General features: G+C 44.5%; 1 protein-coding gene across 3 annotated transcripts in view; it reads left to right on the forward strand.

Annotated features, from left to right (window-relative positions):
• The window catches only part of frmd4a (FERM domain containing 4A), a 392,307-nt gene that overhangs the window by 351,581 nt on the left and 18,280 nt on the right, over positions 1-22,446 (forward strand). For all 3 annotated transcript variants that reach the window (XM_078552939.1, XM_078552938.1, XM_078552940.1), the window contains 5 exons: positions 8,146-8,374; positions 9,420-9,476; positions 12,270-12,507; positions 15,476-15,652; positions 18,476-19,338. In XM_078552939.1, the coding sequence (XP_078409065.1) occupies positions 8,146-8,374; positions 9,420-9,476; positions 12,270-12,507; positions 15,476-15,652; positions 18,476-19,338 (1,564 nt within the window). The remainder of the gene's footprint in view (positions 1-8,145; positions 8,375-9,419; positions 9,477-12,269; positions 12,508-15,475; positions 15,653-18,475; positions 19,339-22,446) is intronic.

Below are 22,446 nucleotides of genomic sequence, written 5' to 3' on the forward strand. Positions count from 1 at the left end.
TCTTAGAACTTGAGTAAAACAAACTCACTGGGGAAAGGAGGAATTTTGAATACAGATGGGACACAACTGATGCAATCGCAGTTCAAGCTTTTCTGGGGAATGTTTTTCTTGGCCACTGCAGAGTTTAAGGTCTGTACTGCTTAACATTTCAAACCAGAGGATAACTGAACAGTTAGCAATGAAGAGCAAAGTGACGTAAGTTGCCTGTCTGACCACATGAGCAGCCACTTGTTTATGAATCAGAAATTGCAGTTCCTGTGTCACTTCCAACTTTGCACATTATACAGCTGCTGAACTCAGAAAAGATTACTCCTACAAATCAGCTTGCACAATGAAAACCAAAAGAGAAATTGTGCATGTCTATTGAATCAATTTTATTTCTAGATGGACTGAAGGTTCCGAGGGATAAGCATTTTGTGGAGCTGGGCGGGGGGGTGGGGAGGAACGCCATGTGTTTTCAGGAGTATTACTGAAGCCATTGTTTGAAAAGTTGGCCCCCTCCCCCCACAAAGTGCCAGACATTACCCGGCTCTGTGCCAGTGGATGAGGTTGGTGAGCTGTGGGGCAGAGTCAAAGCTAACAGTAGCTGCTTTGTCTCATAGCCCAGTTGCTATCAGTTCTGCAGCTCACATATCTCATTTATCCACTGCTTTTTGCCTGCGTGGTTTCTGTCACAGAGGCAGCCTTTGCGTATTATCCAAATCCAATTAACAAAAAAAGTTGGTCAGCAAAAGGAGACTGAATCAAAAGGAAGGCTTTTTGTTATGAGTTCCCCAGAAAGCAGAGAAGGCTAAGAGGAGAATTAAACACCTAAGAGGTGTTTAGAATAATGAAGGGTTTAGAGGAGGCCAATAAAGAGAAACTGTTCCCAACGGCTGGAAGATCGATAATCAGAGGGCTTAGATTTCAAGTGATTGGTTAAAAAAAAAATGTGGAAAAAACTTGTCGCGCAGCAAGTGGTTAATAGTAAATAGTAAAATACAAAGGGGAATTGGATAAATAATTGCGGGAAAAAAGTTGGCGGAATATGGGGAAAGAGCTGGGGAATGGAACTAACTGGATTACTCTATGAAAAGGCTGGCACAGACTCGATGGGCTGAATGGCCTCCTGTGTTGTAATATTGCATGATTCCATGTGTTTTTATTCTGGACTGCTTCAGCGAGCAGAAAACGTAGTTTGTGGGACATGGCAACACCATAAATGTTTGTCTATGTAGTTAATAGCACAGTCCACTCTAAAGTGTTTGCTTAGGGTCAACATCGACACCTCTAAGCCAGAAGGCTGTGAGTTCAAGCCCTACTCCAGAATTTGAGCACATAATCTAGGCTGAAACTTCAGCGCATTGCTAAGGGAGTGCTGCACTATCAGAGGTATTGTCTTTAAGATAAGATGTTGAAACCAGAACTCAACTGCTTCTCAAGTAGATGTAAAAGATCCCATGGCACCATTCAAAAAAAGAGCAGGAGAGTCTTCCCAATGTCCTGGCCAACATTTATCCCTCATTCAACAGCCTCCAAAACAGAGGAACTCATCATTTATCTCACCGCTGTGTGTGGGAGCTTGCTGTGTGAAAATTGACTGCCATGTTTGTCTAGAAAGAATAGTGACTACGCATTGTGAGGTGTGAAAAGGTGGAAGCTCAATCGTTGATTACACTCATAGGAACGTAGGAAATAGGGGCAGGAATAGGCCATTCGGCCCCTCAGGCCTGCTCTGCCATTCAACTAGATCATGGCTGATCACCTGCCTCAACGCCATTTCCCCGCACTATCCTCGTACCCCTTGATATCTTTAATATCTAGAAATCTATTGATCTCTGTCTTGCACATACTCAATGACTCAGCCTCCACAGCCTCTAGGTAGAGAATTCCAAAGATTCACCACCCTCTGAGTGAAGAAATTCCTCCTCACCTCAGTCCTAAATGGCCTATCTCTTATTTTGAGACTGTGTCTCCTGGTTCTAGATCACCCCAGCCCAGGGGAATCACTCTTTCTGTATCTACCCTGTCAAGTCCTGTAAGAATTTTATATGTTGTGGCACAGCTGATGGTAAATGCTGAGCTGCTCAAATCCCAAAGGGAAACTTGAAAACACTGCCACAACTGTTTTGCAATCTGTATAAATTTCGAGATGTGTGCCTTGAATTCAGTAGTAATAAGACCACCGAGTCTTATATGTTTCTTATAAAACCAAATTAAACCTTTATGAATAGAAGAAATGATTTTAAGTACACACAGATCTACAAATTACTACTATGATAACTTCTAAATCCCCTAGTTAATCTGACTCCCAGTTACACTTTTGTTAAGGCAACAGTACGACACATGGGGCTGAATTTTGCCGTCGGCGAGCAGGGGGCGGGGCCCGCTCGCCGACGTGTAAAATGACGCAGGATTACATCAGGCGGAACCCCCGACATCATCCCACCCCATTTAAATTTTCAGGAAGGTGGGGGCGCAGCAAAATCAGCTCAATTGAGGCCATTGGCAGGATCATTAAAACAATTAAAGGACCTGCCCGTCCAACCTTAAGGTCGGCGGGCAGGCCAGGAGCCCCGGCGGGGAATAGAAAAAACATGAAACCTCATCCTCATCGGCGGATTTTAAAAGTTCAATAAATTTTTAGTGTAATTTATGAACATGTCCCATCTCATGTGACACTGTCACATGAGGAGGACATGTTAAGGATTTTTTTTTTCTATTTTTAATGTTTTTAGAACTGTCAGTGATCTCCCTGAGGCTGCACTTAGCCTCAGGGAGATGTGCGCTCTTTCATGTGCAAAAGAGCGTACTCTTGCTTTTGGGGAATGCCCCCCCACCGCCCGCATAGGAAGTGCATATCGCTTCCCGCCGGACTTCACGCTGGGCAGACCTTAATTGGCCCGCCCATGTAAAAGGGCGGCGGGGCCCGCTTCTCCAGCGGGGATCGGCTCCCTGCCCACCGGAGATTGGGTCGGGCCCACCCACCCGACAGGCAGAAAATTCTGCCCATAGGTTTTAAAAGACCCAGGCAAAGAAACATGATACCCTGAACAATCCAATTCAAAGTGAGTTTCCTTAACTTCCGTTCTTTGTAGACAGCAGCTTGAGGCTTAGATGCTGGAGGCATTTTCACACTTGTTTTAGATCTTAAAATGCCTGCCCTTACACACAGCCTTCTCTCCTTTATACATATTTTCCCCTTTGAATGCAAATTCCCATTGTTTCACTATGTCTTTGGACTTTTACCTCTCTAATAATAAAAATCTATCATTGTACCAATTTTACCAATAATCTTTGGGAAAAATATACACACAGGGCAGGATTTTACCATTGGTGAGCAGGGGCGGGGCCCACTCGCCGATGCGTAAAATAACGCACGGTGACGTCAGGGGGAACTCCCAACGTCACCGCACCCGATTTAAATTTTCAGGAAGGAGGGCGCGCAGCAAAAGCAGCTGCGCGCCCGCCAGCCTGTCAATGGCCAATTGAGGTCAGGAGCCCCGGTGGGAACTAGAAAAAACATGAAACTTCATCCACCGGCGGGATGAGGTTTCATGTAGGGTTTTCAAAACTTTAATAAAGTTGTTATGGAAATCATGAACATGTCCCAACTCATGTGACATTGTCACATGAGGGAACATGTCAGGGAATTTGTTTTTTTCTGATTTTAATATTGTTGAAAGTAGAGCCGATCTCCCGGAGGCAGCACTTAGCCTCAGGGAGATGTGCGCATGTGTGAAAGAGCGTACTCTCGATTTTAGGGATTCCCCACCGCCTGCACAGGGAGTGCACAGCGCTTCCATGCAGACGTCACGCTGGGTGGGCCTTAATTGGCCCGCCCACGTAAAATGGCGTCACGCCTCCGAGTAGGGGCGCCGATCGCAAGTGCGCCCGCACGCACATCACAAGTGCGCCCGCACGCACCAGCCCATCAACTTCCCCCCCAATGGGGGGAAAATTCTGCCCATAGTTTCTTAACTTCTCCTGACTAGGTGTAATATTTCACTCCCTCTTTTGAATTCAATCTACTCTGGTTTATTTAAAAATGCAATTGTTCCCTTTAGAGTTTACATCCTAAAACTTCCCCCATGTTTATCTACTTAACATTTCAAACCTAGCGTCTCTTCTGTTACATCAAAGCCTTCAGACCAGCTGCCTTTAATTCAATTAAGTCCTACACACACACACACAGACACAGACACAGACCCCACGATTACTCTATATTACAATAAATTCCAATCACATTATGAAAATGACTATATCTTCTTGACATGGGTCCTTCAACAAGATCCCTCTGATTCTTTTAAACTCTAGAGAATAAAGGCCCAGTCGCCTCAACCTCTTCTCAACTCAGAGATCAATAGATTTTTGGGTTCGAAGGGAATTAAGAGATGTGGGGATAGTGCGGGGAAGGTGCAGTTGAGGTAGAAGATGAGCCCTTGTTGAATGGCAGAGCAGGCTCAAGTGACTATATGGCCGTTTCTTTATTTGTTCAAGGGATTCAGACATCGCTGGCTAGACCAGCATTTATTGCCCATCCCTCATTGCCCTTGAGAAGGTGGGGGTGAGCTGCCTTCTTGAACCGCTGCAGTCCATGTGGTGTAGGTACACCCACAGTGCTGTTAGGGAGGGAGTCCAGGATTTTGACGAAGCGACAGTGAAGGAATGGCGATATATTTCGAAGTCGGGATGATGAGTGTGACTTGAAGGGGAACTTGCAGGTGATGGTGTTCCCATGTATCTGCTGCCTTTGTCCTTCTAGATGGTAGGGGTCGTGGGTTTGGAAGGTGCTGTCGAAGGAGCCTTGGTGAATTGCTGCAGTGCATCTTGTAGATGGTACACACTGCTGCTACTGTGTGTCGGTGGTAGACGGAGTGAATGTTTAAGGTTGTGAATGGGGAGCCAGTCAAATGGGCTACTTTGTCCAGGATGGTGTCGAGCCTCTTGAGTGTTGGAGCTGCATTCATTCAGCCTAGGCCAGAGTATTCCATCTCACACCTGACTTGTGTCTTGTAGATGGTGGACAAGCTTTGGGGAGCCAGGAGGTGAGTTACTCTCCAAACAACATTTTCTTCGCATCTGTCTTGTCAAGCCCCTTCAGAATTTTCTGTTTCATTTAGCTCATCTGTCATTCTTCCACACTCCAAGGAGTGTGGAAGAATGTCTCCGCAGGAATAGCCTACACAGTCTCTCCTCAAAGGACAAACCTCTCATCCCAGGAAGCAGTCTAATGAACTTTCACTGGACTCCCTCTAGGGCAAGTATGTCCTATGGAGACTAAAAGAAGTGGGAGAACTACTTATAAAAATTTTATGGTGAACAAACTAGACCAAGGACTATAAAATATTTGTATCCACTGAACATACAGCCCTGTTTTACACCTCATTGGGATTATAACAGCAGCAATGCCCCTTCTGTAGCCCTTGGGTTTGATGCATGGTGGCTTTAATGAATATATCTGCTTTGCCTCAGAGGACTGTGACCAGTATTAGCTTTGGACTGTGATGTGGATGCAGACTGTTTCTATAGTGCCCAGGAGAGGAGTACGGATGCCAAATCTGTGGTATTTTTAGACACTGCCATCATCTGTAGAGTTTCAGATGCCAGTACAAACTGTTTTTAAAGGAAAAGAAAACAATGTTCAAGAGAGAAAAGTTTCACATAAAGCATTTCCGATTGTGCTTCAATATTGAGCAGTGCGAGCCAACAGGATGAGTGTTTGAGTCATATCTCTTGTTCCTTCTCCAGATTAGTAGTCATTATTGCTGTGTATTTAACAAAATGCAGCCAAGGAACAGTATGTGGTAACCACTTCTCTCTCATTCACAACCCACAATTCTCTCCTGAAGTACTTTGATATTCGTTTACGGGATGTGGGCTTCGCTGGCTGGGCCAGCATTTATTGCCCATCCTTAATTTCCCTTGAGAAGGTTGTGGTGAGCTGGCTTCCTGAACTGCTGCAGTCCATGTGGCGTAGGTACACCCACAGTGCTGTTAGGGAGGGAGTTCCAGGATTTTGACCCAGCAACAGTGCATGAATGGCTGATATATTTCCAAATCAGGATGGTGAGTGACTTGGAAGGGAACTTGCAGGTGGTGGTGTTCCCATGTGTCTGCTTCCCTTGTCCTTCTAGATGTTGGAGGCCACAGCTTTGGAAGGTTCTGTCGAAGAAAGGTTGGTGCTGGGATATGTTTCCACCAGCACTAGACTTACTCTGGTAAGTACTTCAGCATTTTTCAGGGTCAAGCCTGCATATTGCAAACCTGCGATTATTCTGCAGAACTGACCTTGATGCTGTCCTCAGCTGACACCCAATACAAACTTTCTATTCAGTGAGCAGGAGCGGGAGCATTGACTAAATTCTCCTCTCCCCCTAGCCAAGGAGCACTGAAATGATACTGTGAACCTGGGAATTATGCCCAAAGTGCCCTCATTAGACCCAAACAAACTCTTGCCAGCTTCGAGTGACTGGGTGCCACTCCACCAACCACCAGAGAACCAGAACTTCTGGAATCTAGGACCCAAACTGTCTCACACAGCCATGAGTCACTGGTTTTGAAGTAATGTAGGTATTGGGAATTGATGTAGAATATCCCACACTTCCCTGAGACACTGGCCTGAAATTGTTTTATTTTGAAGCAGGCACTACCCTGACATATTGGTTTATATGGGGTATAGATAGGGCTATACATTGACAAACAGTATCCATCATCACTTTTAAGGCACTGGTTCCAAATTGGGTCTCCTTTACTACCTTGAGGCGATGCTTTGATAGCAGGTGCAGGCGTGGGCACACACAGTGCCTGGAAGCACACAGATACACTGAGGATTATTCTAATCAATGATGCATTCAGCAATTTTACATTGCTGCATGAATAATGTTATACCTCTGCTGCATTCTTGACATGTTGAGACTCAGTACTTACAAGGGAGAAATACCAGCTGTCTCCTGGTCAATAAAGCAAAAGGCTCATATTAGCTTAACAAAGGAAATTTTATAAATAGCATTCTTTTATTTTTTTTTCAATGTTCACAGTGGGAATCATAACACCACCATGTCCTTGCCACAACACAAAATCATTCTTAGTATTAATATGATGAATGTTAATATATGTATGATATGTGTGAATATATTACTGCTCAGTGAAATATATTTGTAGGACAATCTTAACCGGAAAGTTCACACTTTGAAAGGTGACATTAGCTTTCTCAAGCGTGCAGACTGTTTCAGAGTATCATTGATAATTTGTCTCGCATCATGAAGACCTGCCCCAAACTCCACTCCAGGGTGGGACTTAGAATTTCCGGCCATTTCCGAGATTTTCACCATGACGGAGAGGCTCTCCGTCATGGCGAACATTTGGGCCTGTATGTTTAGTTTCACGCTGGCTTTGGTTGGAGGTATGGTAGTCCTAAGTTTCTCATCATTGCCAGCTTAGAGAATTGAAGCTAGATACGTGGATGAGAAAAGGATAGGAGGTTCTGCTGATGGGATGAGGTGAAGAAGGGTGGGAGGAGGCTCATGTGGAGCATAAGCACCAGCATCGACCAGTCGGGCCGAATGGCCTGTTTAAGTGCTGTACGGTCTATGTAACTCTATGCAACTCTCGTTCATGATAGGCCTTACGGTTGGTGCCATGTCCGCACCTTTTCATAACGATTTTTCAGCTGGTAAAGTTAAGCAATGTCATGCTGAGGAATGTAGCACTTTTGGTGTAGGTTACAGGTACATGCAAACTAGTGCTCTCTCAGCAATGGCCCCAATTCAGAAAGACACCCCCTCACTAACCGAGTGCACTGTATAATATCTTCCCAGTCATCATCCTGCGGCCTCCCTTGTTTTGCGCCATCAATCTCCATTTAAAGCAAAGCCAGATACAGGTTCTGAGGATTGAAAATTGAAAATGTTGTCCGCGTTTCCGATTGAAGGGTGAATTGCGTTGGTGTTGGCGGGGGTGCCTTGAGAATCTGTTTTTGTGTTGCTTGACATTTGTTTAATTGCCTCTTGCTGCAGAGATTTTTTTTTAAAAAAATAATCCACAGACTCCCAGGTAATAGCCGTTCAGCCGCTGCTAATGAATGTGAGAACGATCCTGCTTCTTTTTCTTTGGATCTTATAAAGAGAAAAATGTGATTGAAGTTTGCCTTATCCCCCTCCCCAGGAGATTGAGCTGGAAAGACTAGAGAGAGAGTTTGCCATCCAGTCTCAGATCACTGAGGCAGCACGACGCCTTGCCACTGACCCTAATGTCAGCAAAAAGATGAAGAAGCAAAGAAAGATGTCCTACTTAAATGCACTCAAGAAACTGCAGGACATTGAAAACGCCAGCAATGAATACAGGGTCAGGTCTGGAAAGAAACCCACGCAGAGGGCATCCTTAATCATAGAGGGTGAGTTGCGATGCTGTTGCTGAAAGATATAACTCCTGCGTTCTTTAACATGTTTATGTATCATTTATTTTAACACAGTCATTAATCAGAACTGTATAACAACTGTATTAAAACGGAACGCTATGGAATTCATGAATAGAGGCATTGAGCACAAAAGCAGGGAAGTTATGCTGAACCTTTATAAAGCTCTGGTTAGGCCACAGCTAGAGTATTGTGTCCAGTTCTGCTCACTGCACTTTAGGAAGGATGTGAGGGTCCTTGAGAGGGTGTGGAGGAGATTGACCAGAATGGTTTCAGGGATTTTAGCAACAAGGTTAGTTTTGGAGAAGTTGGAGTTGTTCTTGCAGTAAAGGAGATTGAAGGGAGATTTGATAGAGGGGTGCAAGATTATGACAGGTTTTGATAGGGTGGACAAAGAAAAGCTGTTCTCATTGGCTGATGGTACGAGGACTCAGGGACAATGGTGCAAGGTTTTGGGCAAGAGATACAGGGGGAGAGGTGAGGAAAAACCTTTTTACACAGTGAGTGGTACTGACCTGGAACTCACTGCCTATGAACGTGGAGACAAATAATTTTAAAAAGAAATTAGATGAGCAATTGAAGAAAATAATCTTACAGGGTTACAGGGATAGAATGGGGGAATGGCATGGACTGCTCATCAGAGAGCCAGCATGGACTCCATGGGCCGAATGGCCTCCTCATATGCCATATCACTTTAATTCTACATGAATGCCTTAACTAGTCCATACATGGTGTAAATTAAACCCCTTGATGTCTTGGTATCAATACACTCACTATAGGATAACCTATACAGTTACGAGAAATTGGAAGGGTGTAATAGAGTGAACACTCAGATCTGCGATTTCCATCTCTTTGGCGACGCACCTGTCATTTCTCAACATCGGTAGAACCACGATCAGGAACAGAAGGGGTGAAAAATCACTGGCACAGCAAGTGCTGATCAAGCAAACTGCACTGCATTGGTTAACCCTTCCTATAGTTTACACTACAAAATTCCTGTACTTATTTTCCGATTTCTCCATAGAAGCAAACATTGGCTCAGAAGACAGCTCACTGTCGGATGCCCTGGTTCTTGAGGATGGTAAGTAACCCCTTCATTCGGTGTCTCGTGTTGGATGATCACCATAACTGCAGTATCATCAGGTCATTTTGTTATCTGATTAGAAGTAATTTTACAGGGAACAGCTTATTGAGTAGTTGTTTAGTCATCCAACTCCTCATGTTCTTTCCACAGATATGGCACAACGTCACCATGTTTAGGAATCCCCAAAGCAAACACCATAGAAGGATAGTTTCTGTTTCCCTACAACTTCAATATGTAAACTGTCGGGTAGATACCTTAAAACATACAAGTGGATTTAAAAAGCAGGGAGAAATAGCTAATGAGTGTCTGCAAACGATGAAAGCAGCATGTTGAGTCGATTGGGCCTATGTTCGCTGCCGTTTACAAAAATGAGAGGGGATCTCGTTGAAATGTATAAAATTCATAGAGAGTTTGACAGGGTAGCTGCTGAAAGGCTGTTTTCCCCTGACTGGGGAATCTAGAACTAGGGGGTCACAAGAGGTCAACCATTTGGAACTGAGTTGAGGAGAAGCTTCTTCACTCAAAGGGGTGTGAATCTTTGGAATTCTCTACCGCAGAGAGCTGTGAATGCACAGTGGTTGAAAATGCTCAAGACAGAGATTGAAGATTTTTTAGGGACTCAGGGAATATGGGGATAGGATGGGAAGGTGGAGTTCAGGTAGAAGATCGGCCAAGATTTATTGAAAGGTGGAGCAGACTCAATGGGCTCAATTTTTGCTCCCAGATTGGGGGCATACAGCCAGGAAAATTTCCAATTCCTCAAACCCTGGATTGTTGACAAGAAAGTATTCAATGAACGGCATGACACTAGGAAGTTCTGAGGAACAACGGGACCTTGGCGTGTGTGTCCATAGACCTCTGAAGGTGGAGGGGCATGTTAGTGGGGTGATGAAAAAGGCACATGGAACACTTGCCTTTATCAATCAAGGCATAGATTACAAAAGTCGGAAGGTCATGTTGGAGTTGTATAGAACCTTGGTGAGGCTACAGCTGGAGTACTGTGTGCAGTTCTAGTCACCACATTATAGGAAGAATGTGATTGCACTGGAAGGGGTGCAGAGGAGATTCACCAGGATGTTGCCTGGGATGAAACATTTAAGTTATGAAGAGAGGTTGGATAGACTTGGGTTGTTTTCGTTGGAGCAGAGAAGACTGAGGGGGCGACCTGATCGAGGTGTACAAGATTATGAGGGGCATGGACAGGGTGGATAGGGAGCAGCTGTTCCCCTTAGTTGAAGGATCAGTCACAAGGGGCCATAATTTCAAGGTGAGGGGCAGGAGGTTTAGGGAGGATGTAAGGAAAATCCTTTTTACCCAGAGGGTGGTGACGGTCTGGAATGCACTGCCTGGGAGGGTAGTGGAGGCGGGTTAGCCTCACATCCTTTAAAAATACCTGGATGAGCACTTGGCACATCATAACCTTCAAGGCTATGGGCCAAGTGCTGGTAAATGGGATTAGGTAGGTAGGTCAGGTGTTTCTCACGTGTCAGTGCAGACTCGATGGGCCGAAGGGCCTCTTCTGCACTGTGATTCTGTGAGAATGTGCCCTGGATATTTGGATTTTTGTTCTGGGGAGCTGCGTGTTAATGGGAGTTGGGCCTGCTGCTCCTGGAAACAGTGTGGAGGCAGCCACAGGGGCTGCCAGGTGTGGAGGCGGACTGTTTAATAGGCTCACTTCGGTGGTTCTAGCACTTTACCTCAGCTTTATAAAAAACAATAAAACCAAAAGCAGCCCTCACCCCTCATGCCCTCTCAACCCCAACACTCCCCATGCCCTCACCATGCCAACTCATCCCACTCTTGCCCCTCTACCCACCCTCATGGCCCTTTACAGTCCCAATGCCAACTTCATGCCAATTCATGTTAACCCATGACCCCAACCACCACCCTTTTCCCTTACATCTTCCATGCAAACTCACCTAGTATCCACCATGAGCAGACCTCAGAGCCCATGCTGAGATGAAATCAAATAATTTCTAAGTACCTATTGATGCCTTCACTATTCCTAAAAGAAACACTCTTATTCATGAAAAAAAACATTCAGTACTTTTTAAATTCCTTCAGGTACTTAATCCCTAATCAAAACAAACATTTCAGTCAAGTATGTAATCCCCTATGAAAACAAACATTTGTATTTATAGCCCCACATCAAAGACTTTATAATTACTTGGAGCTGTGAATCAAACTGTGAATTTACAACCCTCCACTGTGATAATGATAGGTTGTGGAATCAATCATGTGGCATTACTCCCATAATGATAGCCCTCAGGCTTATGTCAACAAACCGCTAGTGAAATTGCAAGCAGCCACAGCAGGCTATTTTTTTCCCAAAATTTAAAAAGCTCGGGGATTTAAATGCCTTGACAGTTTGACAGTTCCACTGAGTTTATCCACTTTTTATGCACATTCATGTCTAATTTTAACAATCCCAAAGGGCACTTTACCTTGCCAAATAACTCCTGCAGCTTTAGACCTTATGCTCAAATGTCTAAAGCCCACATGTCATGTTTTGGACATCCCACTAACAAAAAAATTGCTTCTGTTTGAAGGCAGCTGCATTTTTATATGTGCCGCTGGCTCAGTGAACCACAGATATGCAGACTACAACCCCACCCCCAGTTGAAAATAGTGGGGGCCAGGTTCGGGGGTGGGACTTCAGGAATCGGGACTCCAGCGCCAGCTTGGCTAAGGCACAAAGCCCGTCGGTTTCTGTGAAAATTCGGGGCCAATGAGTTACATGACCTACTCCTGCTCCCAGTGCTTAGATTCCCATGTTTCGTTATTTTGCAGAAGACTGTCATGTTACTAGTGTTTCGTCACCGGTACAGTCTCCACACAAAGGGCTCCCTCCACGACCTCCCTCACATCAGAGACCTCCTCCCCCCCAGTCACTGGATGGACTACGGCAGCTGCACTACCATCGCAGTGACTACGACAAGTCGCCCATCAAACCAAAAATGTGGAAGGAGTCGTCCTTAGATGAACCATATGAAAAGGTCAAAAAACGTGGCTCTCACAGCCACTCCAGGTGAGTCACAACAGTACTGGAGAGAACTGCACCATTATGGGCAGAATTCACTTCTGTTCAAAATGGCACCAAACTCGGTATAAGACAGGCCGATATTACTTGGCTGATATTAACGTAATCACAGGGAACTCAGTTAACATCATCAAATGAATCTTACCCAACATGAAGTAATGACCTGGGTCTGTTCCAGTGGTATCGAGAGAAACGCATCTGTTCTTGTGTACTCCTGTAGTGTCAGGTGCAGCCCCTATGTTCAAGTTTCATCGAATTCCCTGACACTCAGGAAGAGCAGAGAGTTCAGCTGGTCTCTCAGTCAATAAATGGCCTCAAAACCTGATTATTCATATTTGCTGCCCATGTCAACAATGACTACACTTTGAAGTAACTGTTTGTACCTGAAGCACTTTTCGCATTTTGGCCCATTCTTGCCCCCAGGGTGGTGTGGAGCAGGGGAGGCATTTAAAACCTTTGTACCACACTTTTCCATTCATTAAAAATGATGTTTTACGTTACTAGGGTTGAAGAGGTGGGGGAGGTGTGGTGCGTGTAGCTATTCCTCTCTAGTTCATTAAGCACAATATGTCAGCGGGAGGCAACCACAGATAAACTTAACACCTGCACAAAATCAGTGAAAATACAGCCATGTTAGACTGAAGGACAGCGTGTGAACCCTGGGGCTGAATATCCCAATAGCTCCCAATGTTGAGAGGGATTCTGTTCGAAAGAAAATATTTGCAGAGACGTATTAACTTGTCACAGATGTTGAAGAGCCAATGTGAAGCAATGTGTCAGACCATGCAGCACAGTCTGTGTTTTTGACATGACTTTCAGAGAGTCTATGGACTGTGAATTTTTCTTTTCATCTATCGTTTTTTTTTTCTTTCTGCAAGTTATAAAAGCTTCGAATTACACATTTTTAAAACACAGCAGCCTAATATAAAATATAAAAGAGCATGGGAGTTCTTGCCCTCTGGCCGATATCTGTCCCTCAATGAACACCATAATATAAAGAAAAAAATAGTTTTGTCATTTCTCTCATTGCTGCTTTTGGGATCCTGCTGTGTGAAAATTGGCTGCTGAGTTTCCTTACGTGACAACAGTTCAAGAGTGCTTGGCTACGAAGTGCTTTGAACATCCTGAGGTCATGAAAGGTGCTGTGTATCTACAAGCATTTTTTCTTAAGAACAGAATTTTGATTCATGTTTAAAAGGCCCAAATCATCACCTTTCCAGTGCTCAGCAAAATAACTTCCATTCAGCCTAAAATGTGCAGTGTTTGTTTTAATTCTGGGTGAAATTTGCTTCTGGGATATTTCACCTTCTCAGACTGACCAATGTTACATATCATTTCCAGCTGATGGGACTGGGCAATCGATCTGACCTCAACTCCTACACAGCCCTTAAAATTAATATCCAGGCACTGACGGCGATTGCCTGACAGAACCAGCATTGTCAACACTTGCAGTTCAGCCAGAAGGGTTTTTTTAATAGCAGCCAATGACCATCTCCAACAAGAGAGGATCTAACCATCTCCACTTGACATTTATTAGCATTACCATCACTGAATCCACCACTTTCAACATCCTGGGGATTTCCATTGACCCGAAACTGATATGGACTAGCCACATAAATACTGTGGCTACAAGAGTAGGTCAGAGGCTGGGAATTCTGCAGAGAGTAACTCACCTCCTGACTCCCCAAAGCCTGTCCACCATCTACAAGGCACAAGTCAGGAGTGTGTTGGAATACTCCCCACTTACCCGGATGAGTGCAGCTCCCACAACATCACTCAAACTCTACACCATCCAGGACAAAGCAGCCTGCTTGATCGGCACCCCATCCACCACCTTAAACATGCACTCCCTCCGTTACTGGCGTGTGCCATCTACAAGATGCACTGCAGCAACTCACCAAGGCTCCTTTGAGAGCACATTCGAAACCCGCGGCCACAAAATCCTCTCCAAGCCACACACTTGGAAATATATCGGCCGTTCCTTCATTGTCACTGGGTCAAAACCCTGGAACTCCCTCCCTAACAGCACTGTGGGTGTACCTACGCCACACGGACTGCAGCGGTTCAAGAAGGCAGCTCACCACCACCTTCTCAAGGGGCAATTAAGGATGAGCAATAAATGCTGGCCTAGCCAGCAACACTCACATCCCGTGAATGAATAAGATTCCGATTCATTGAGGATGTTCAAACATAGCTCATGAGGGTGGTAAATTGTAGTAAATTCAGTACATTTTTCTTTTCCGATTCAGATTCTCGATCAAACCTTGCAAAATAGCTGCTTTTCCTGCCATGTGGTGCACCCTAGTGTTAGTGGAAATGGTCCTGAGCTGTCAACCCATAGGCCACGAGTTCAAGGGTTCTCGTGACAAGTTAGGAAATTGAATTGAATAAATCTTGTACGTTTTTGGGCTAGCATCTGAGAAATGGTCATAATAGTTGCCAGATTGTCGTTAGAAACCCAAACAGGGTCATTAATCAATAAAGGGAGTCTTGTCAGCCTGTGCATGACTCTGGTTGACTCTTAATGCCACCTGCAGTAGCCTAACAAGCTTCTATGTTTGTCCAGCCAGCTGTCATGTTCTCAGGGCAGTAAATGTGGCTCGTCAGACTTGCCCCCCCATCCCTAGAACAGGTTTTTAAAAATGAGAACAACATGAACAGCCACAATGCTGTTGGTGATGGTGATACAAACTTCAGTGTGAAAATTCCACAACAGATAAACTTTACAAATTATCTAGTGCCTCGGAAGCCCATTCAAAAATGCCAAACACTTCAGCGATTCAGCGGTTGCAAAAAGCACTTGAGTGTGTCTCTCACACACTCTATGACCAATTCTCGTAACGCTTCTAGCCAACATTTGCTGGATATAACTCCACCTCATTTTTGAATGAAACCTGCAATAATTTATTGAGCTAAAACCCTTTCCGTGACATTCTGTTTCTGTGTTATTATTTAGCTTGGGGAGTGGACACACGCGGTTTCCCAGTGTAGGGAGCTGCGCAGAGGCAGGAGCTGGTGGGTCCCTGCAGAGCAGCCCTATAAGAAGCGCTCCTCACTGGAACTGCTCCCAGTCCAGCATGCCATCCACACCAGATCTACAGATTCGAAGTCCCCCCTATGTCCATTCCACACGGTAAGTGACCTGAAAAATAACCTACATTTTCTCTTGGAAATAAGAGGAAGAAATGCGGATCCGGTAAATCTGAAATCTAAGCAAGAAACTGTGAAAATACCGGCAAGCTCCAACGGTGAAGGACAGATAACTCTTTGAGGCGGTTAACTCTTACGATGACGCCTGTCATTTAATTCTCCACCTTGCTCTCACTCTGCACCCTCTATTCTCAGCCTCCGACACCATTCTAATGAAGCTCACCCTGAATTTGAAGAGTAACAGCTAGCTTTTTAATTAGGCATTATACAGCTTTCCAGAATCAACATTGAGTTCAAAAATTTCAGATGATAATCTCAGCTTCTATTTCTCACTCCGCAGTTATTGGTTATGATTCGGCTTTTTCCACTTACACGTCTTCTTAGACCCACCTTTTGTTTCTTTACTTGTCCCATTACCATCTCCTTTTTGCCTTGCACCATCATCCCTTTTATCAATTACTCCCTCCTGCCTTCAGTTTATCACAGACCTTCCCTTTTGTTCTCCCCCCTCCCCCGCCTCCTCTTTCCCCCCTTCTGCACTTGCTTAAAATCTGTTACGTCCCTAACATTTCCACTTCTGAGAAAAAAGGTCATCAGCCTGAATCATTAACTCTGTTTCTCTCTCCACAGATGATGCCAGACCTGCTGAGCGTTTCCAGCATTTTCTGTTTTTATTTTGGATTTTAAGCGTCTGTCGCATTTTATGTTTGTATTTTTAACTCTTTGGGTTAACCTAGTCTAATGAGCGATTGAATACAACCTTTCCCTTTCAGCTGCTGTCTGATCCATATACTTCCATTAACAACTGACACATGTATTTTATTTTGCTCTTATAAAGGAAGTTGAACTTGTATCCATATTCTCGCACCTTTTTTCTCAAGATATATCCATACACTGCCCTCTTTCATATTTCTGTAGAATTAAGATGTTGGTTTTTTGCTGAATGTGCTGGCTTCAGCTGTTCAAAACTGTATTATTTTTAACATGTTTATGAAATCACAAACATCAAAAGCGTGTATCATCAAGAAAAAAAAACTTAAGGATAATTCATTGATCCCAAATTGAAGGATGTGCAAGTTGGAGGCAGTGGGGAGGCTACAATAATAGCACAGTAGCAGTCAGGCCTGCACTGTATTTGAGCACAGCTCCCAATTTGCCGTGTAGGATTAGTGAGTTTGCCCTTTTAGGCCCAATTTTAACTCTGTGTAGAAGATTGGGTTTTGAGTGAGTTAAAATCTTTGCCCGTAGTGATTGGCAGAGCGCTGGTGCCAAATGTCATGGAATCAAAGGATAGTACAGCACAGGAGGCCATTCAGTCCGTTCAATTTGCCCCAGCTCTTCGAAGAACAATCCAGTTACTCCAACTCCTCCACTCCCCTACTCTAGTCCTGTTTCACTGCCATTTTTCCTGCCTCAAATATTTACCCTGTTCCCTATTGAAGGCCATTGCTGAATCTGTATCCACCACACTATCAGGCAGTGCATTCTGAGGTTGAACAACTCAGTGATGGGGGTGACTGTGCCATCTTGAAACCTTTAACTCACAATTCCAGCTCAGGAACCTGCATTTTCCAGCAATGCCACACGAGGCCACACATTTTCTCAATAAACCAGACGTTACCTTCCATTGAGAGTTACATTTTTTTTTTACCTTGGTCACCCTGGGCAAAGTCTCGGTACACAAGAGAGCCAGGGTGGGCAGCCTGGCTTCCCTCGCCAATGCCAACGTCACTCTTAACCAGCTACCAGGAGATGGTAAACAAGTTTCGGGCAGAAACAAGGGGCACCCAACATCTGCCTGGCCCTTCTCAAGTCAAAGACCATGAGATTGGCTCTGTCGTTCTCTGTATCAGTGCTCCCAACACCCAGCACCATTGTACCAACTTAAAACTTCATTCTTTAAAATGCACCAAATTAATTTCCAGTTTCAAGTGATGTATCAATCTCTAACTGTCGCTCCCAGTGGTTTTTTTCAGTGGATTGGTAGGGGGTTAGTTGAAATGTGAACAACTGGTCCCAGTACAGAGACATTTGGATGGATTAGGAAGTTGGACTAAAACTAGCTGGTGTTAATGAATGTGATGAATACAATGTGATGAGACTAAGAAAGAGGAATAATTAGTGGAACTATTACTAGCATCAACATAGAAATTACAGCACAGGCTATAGGTTTGCAGTTACTTGTGGACTGAATCCATTAACAAAATTTGTAACAGCCATAAATAATCAGAACAACAACTTAGGATGTATGGTCAAAAATATAGTGCATCTCCCAGTAAGAACTTCTAAAAAGAGCCACATGGGGAACTGGTGTACAAGTCTCCTCACTGTGTTGCTGGAGAGGATACACTGAAGAGCAACTAAATGAATACTTTGAATTCTTCATCTGAGGAAAGATGACAGAAACCGGGAACGTTTTCACTGGAGAAGCAGCCGCTCTTCCTTGTTTCTTGAGGTGTTCAGGATTCTAAGAGCTGGGGATGACTTGGGCTCTCATAAACACACGCAGTGTCATGAATTCGAACGCTGCGGCGAGAAGGCGAGCATGCATTTTAGATTGAACTGCTTGACAGAGAGATTGGCAAATATATGGACAGTCCTGCCTGCGAGATGACAGGCCTGGGAATGTTAGCAGATAAGGGGAACTAGACAGTATTGGACTGAAAGTGTACAAAGAGCGTGAGTGATCTACTAGTGTTTTTCAAATGGTGGGACCTTTCCATATTGCCTGCAGTGGTATCTTTGGTTCTGTACATTCCTAAGAGACACAATCCAAATGTAACAATTTGTTTTTCACTTTTTTCAGGTCGGTTGATATTAGCCCCACTCGCCTGCACAGTTTAGCACAGCACTTTAGACACAGGAGCTCCAGCTTGGAATCCCAGGGCAAGTTGGTTGTGTCAGAGAATGAAACAGGGAGTCCAGATTTCTACACCCCAAGGACTCGTAGCAGTAACGGCTCTGACCCTTTAGACGACTGCTCCTCTTGCACCAGCCACTCCAGCTCGGAACACTACTACCCCGCCCACATGCATACCAACTACTCCACGCTGGCCGAGGACTCGCCATCCAAGGCCAGGGAACGGCAGAGGCACCGGTCTGCCGGAAACCTCGGCTCCTCCAATTCGGGGAGCATGCCCAACCTGGCTGCCAAGAACGGCACTGGAAACGGCAGCGGGTTTTACCTCCACAGCCAGAGCCAGCCTTCCTCCCAGTACAGGATTAAGGAATATCCTTTGTACATCGAGGGAAGTCCGACACCAGTGGTGGTGCGCAGCTTGGAAAATGACCAAGAGGGACATTACAGTGTGAAAGCACAATTTAAAACATCGAACTCCTATACTGCGGGTGGGATCTATAAGGATACCTGGCACGGAGATGATCTTGATTCAGTAAAGCTGACGCCATCACGCTCTCAAATTGTTAGGACTCCTTCCCTTGTTAAAGATAACACCGAGAGGGGCACAAACAGAACTGCATTGTCTGATGAACTGCGGTCATGGTATGAAAGGTCTTCAGCCACGCTGAAGGACCACAATAGACTCTCTCATACAAGCTCTGACTCATCAGACAGGAGTTCCCCGTACAGCACAGCTCAGAGCGCCTTCATGACTCACAGCAGGATAACCCGTATGCCTCAGACATCCAAAGCAACGTCAGCTGTTTCAGGTAAAGCGTTTGTTTTCTATCCATGGTTTTACAAAGTATTCACAGCACAGGAACAGGCCATTCAGTCCAGCTGGTCCGTGCTGATGGTTATGCTCCATAAGAGCCTCCTCCCACCCCCTCTTCATCTCATCCTGTCAGCATATCCTTCTATTCCTTTCTCCCTCATGTGTTTTTGTAGCTTCCCCTTGAATGTAACTATGCTATTTGCCTTAATTACTCCCTGTGATAGCAAGTTTCACATCTAACTACCTTTATTTTTTTTATCATTCAAAATATATTCCGGTGCTCCTGTGCACAAGTGACAGCAAATGGAATTAAGAAGAAAGGGCAATGAAATATTGGTGCCCCGAGATTTACTGCTTGTCTGTTGGCAAAGATGTTATATGTGTGTTTGTGTGAAACTCAACTGGCAGATATTATCGTACAAACACAGACTTAGTGAGTTCTGGACGTGGATCAGTTTGTAGCACCCTGGACTCTGGGTCGAAAGGTTCTGTGTTGAAGTCCCAGTCCAGGCTTGAGCACAAAAATCAAGGTTAACATGACAATGAAGGAGTGCAGCACCGTTGGGGATGCTATCTTTCGGGTGAGATGTTAGACAGAGGGCCTGTCTGCTCTCTCAGGTGGATGGAAAATATCCCATGGCATTATTCTGAAGAGGAGCAGGGGAGTTCTCCCCAATGTCCTGGCCAATATTTATCCCTCAATCCACAACACACAAACAGATTAACTGGCCTGTATCACATTACTGTTTGTGGGAGCTCGTTTTGTTTCTTGCATTACAACCTGTAACTACAGTTGCAAAGTGCGTCATTGTCTGTAACTCAACTTGAGACATTCTGAGATTGTGAAAGGAGCTATATAAATGCAAAATGTTTCTTTACGTTTTAACAAATGTTTTAATACTTCCGGTAAAGCCACGATAAAGGTGTTTATTGGATGCGAATGTGTCAGGAGTTAGTATAAAAATAATTTTCAGTGTAACTTGCAGTGTTATGTCAAAAGGGAACGGTTATTCCAGTGTCACATAAGGTGACAGGTTTTGCAGTTTTATCGTGTATTTTCAGCAATGGCTGCTGGAGAAAACGAGGCAATCAGCAGAAATACATAAAGCGTAATGAAGCATGAACTGTTATTTATTGAGATTTATTGAAAGATGCAGTGTGAGGCACTCATAAGTGGGGACAGGAAGATTTGAGGGTTCAAGAGAGGAGTTAGATAGATTTTTGGTGGACAAGGGAGTCAGAGATTATGGGGGGGCAGACAGGAAAGCGGAATTGAGACCACAATCAGAGCAGCCATGATCGTATTGAATTGGCAGAGTAGGCTTTAAGGGCTGAGTGGCCTACTCCTGCTCTTAAATTCCATGTTCCTATTAAGCTTCATCATTTTGTCTAAGGAGAAAAGAAAAACTTGCATTTCTATAGCACCTTTCATGACCCCAGGATGTCCCAAAGTGCTTTATAGCCAATGAAATATTTTTGAAGTGTAGCGTAATGTGGGAAACACAGAAGCCAATTTGCACACAGGAAGCTCCCGCAGAGAGCAATGTGCTAATGACCAAACAATCTATTTTCCTGATGATGTAGATTGAGGAATAAACATTGGTCAGGACACTGGAGAGAATTCCTCTGCTCTTCCCAAAAACTAGTGCCATGGGACTTTTTACATCCACATGAGTGAGCAGACAGGGCCTCAGTTCAACATTGCTCCAAAAGATGGCATCTCTGACAGTATAGCACTTCCTCATGTACTGCATTGGAGTATCAAAAAAAATGCCAGTGATAATTCTCATTAAAACATTGGATATTCTTGAAAATGTCACAGCCAACTTGATAAATGCGCAGCTATTAAAATGAAGTTTTCCAATATCTACCCCAAACATAGCGGAAATACAAATCCTTTGAAAATTGCCCCTCATTCTCAGAGTCTGACCTCAGGGTCTGCACCTTAACTGTAACGTCCTTTCAACATTCATCCACTCAGGAGGGTATCTGTAGGTTCTAGATCCCCATGACTCTTTGCATCGTAGATAGCCTTCTCATTATCTAGCGTAGGGAAGGTGTCACATTCTCATCGCTTCCCACTCCTCCAATACCCTTGTGCGCTAGAAATTAACTGATGCCATGTCCTTATTAACAATTGGCCTGGTCCATAAGAGCGAAGAAACATTATGATGACACCAGGTGAGTTGGAAGGGATTGGGGCAGAGAAACACGCAATTATTCGGGGTGGGGGGGCCTTTCAGTCCATCTCTCTTTTTATCATTATCTTTCAGAATCGCAGAATCATAGAATTCTTACGGTGCAGAAGGAGGACATTCGGCCCATCCTGTCTGCACCGGCCCTCTGAGTGAGCATTGTGACTTGGTGCCATTCTCCTGCCTTTTCTCTGTAACCCTGCACGTTGTTCCTATTTAAATAATCATCCAATGCCCTCTTGAGTGCCTCGATTGAACCTGCCTCCACCACACTCCCAGGCAGTGCATTCCAGACCCGAACCACTCGCTGTGTGAAAACGTTCTTCCTTTCGCTTCTTTTGCAAATCACTTTAAACTTGTGCCCCCTCGTTCTCGATCCTTTCGCATCTTCCTCCTCCTCCTCCTCAGTGTTATCACAGTTTATGAAGAGGTCTATTTGTGTAGTTCTGCCTCTTCATCATCAGCATCATCCTCCTCCTCCTCCTACCACCCCCAATGCTGTGGTGTAAGGACATTAAGCTAATAACGAATAAGAAATACCTTCTTAGGATTAAGAAGAAAGGCCAGAAGCTTGTGCCTGTGGAGCTCCACCTGGATATCAGGGTGACAGTGCAGTTAAGGAAGTTTACCCCATTTTATGACCTTTACTCCATTTTAAAATTGTATATTACAATGACATTGCTCATGTGAGATAGAGATTGTTATGAACAAAATGCTATGGGAAAACTGTGAAGGAATTTGGTTATCACAACAATTTATATAGTGCCTTTCCTGTCAGGAAATGTCCCAAGGCACTTCACAGGCGCATTATAAAACACAGTATGACACGGAGCCACATCAGGAGACATTAGGACAGATGACCAAAAGCTTGATCAAAGAGGTAGGTTTTAAGGAGAGTCTGAAAGGAG

Source organism: Cetorhinus maximus, chromosome 12, assembly GCF_964194155.1.
Source record: "Cetorhinus maximus chromosome 12, sCetMax3.hap1.1, whole genome shotgun sequence".
Classification (NCBI taxonomy): Eukaryota; Metazoa; Chordata; class Chondrichthyes; order Lamniformes; family Cetorhinidae; genus Cetorhinus; species Cetorhinus maximus.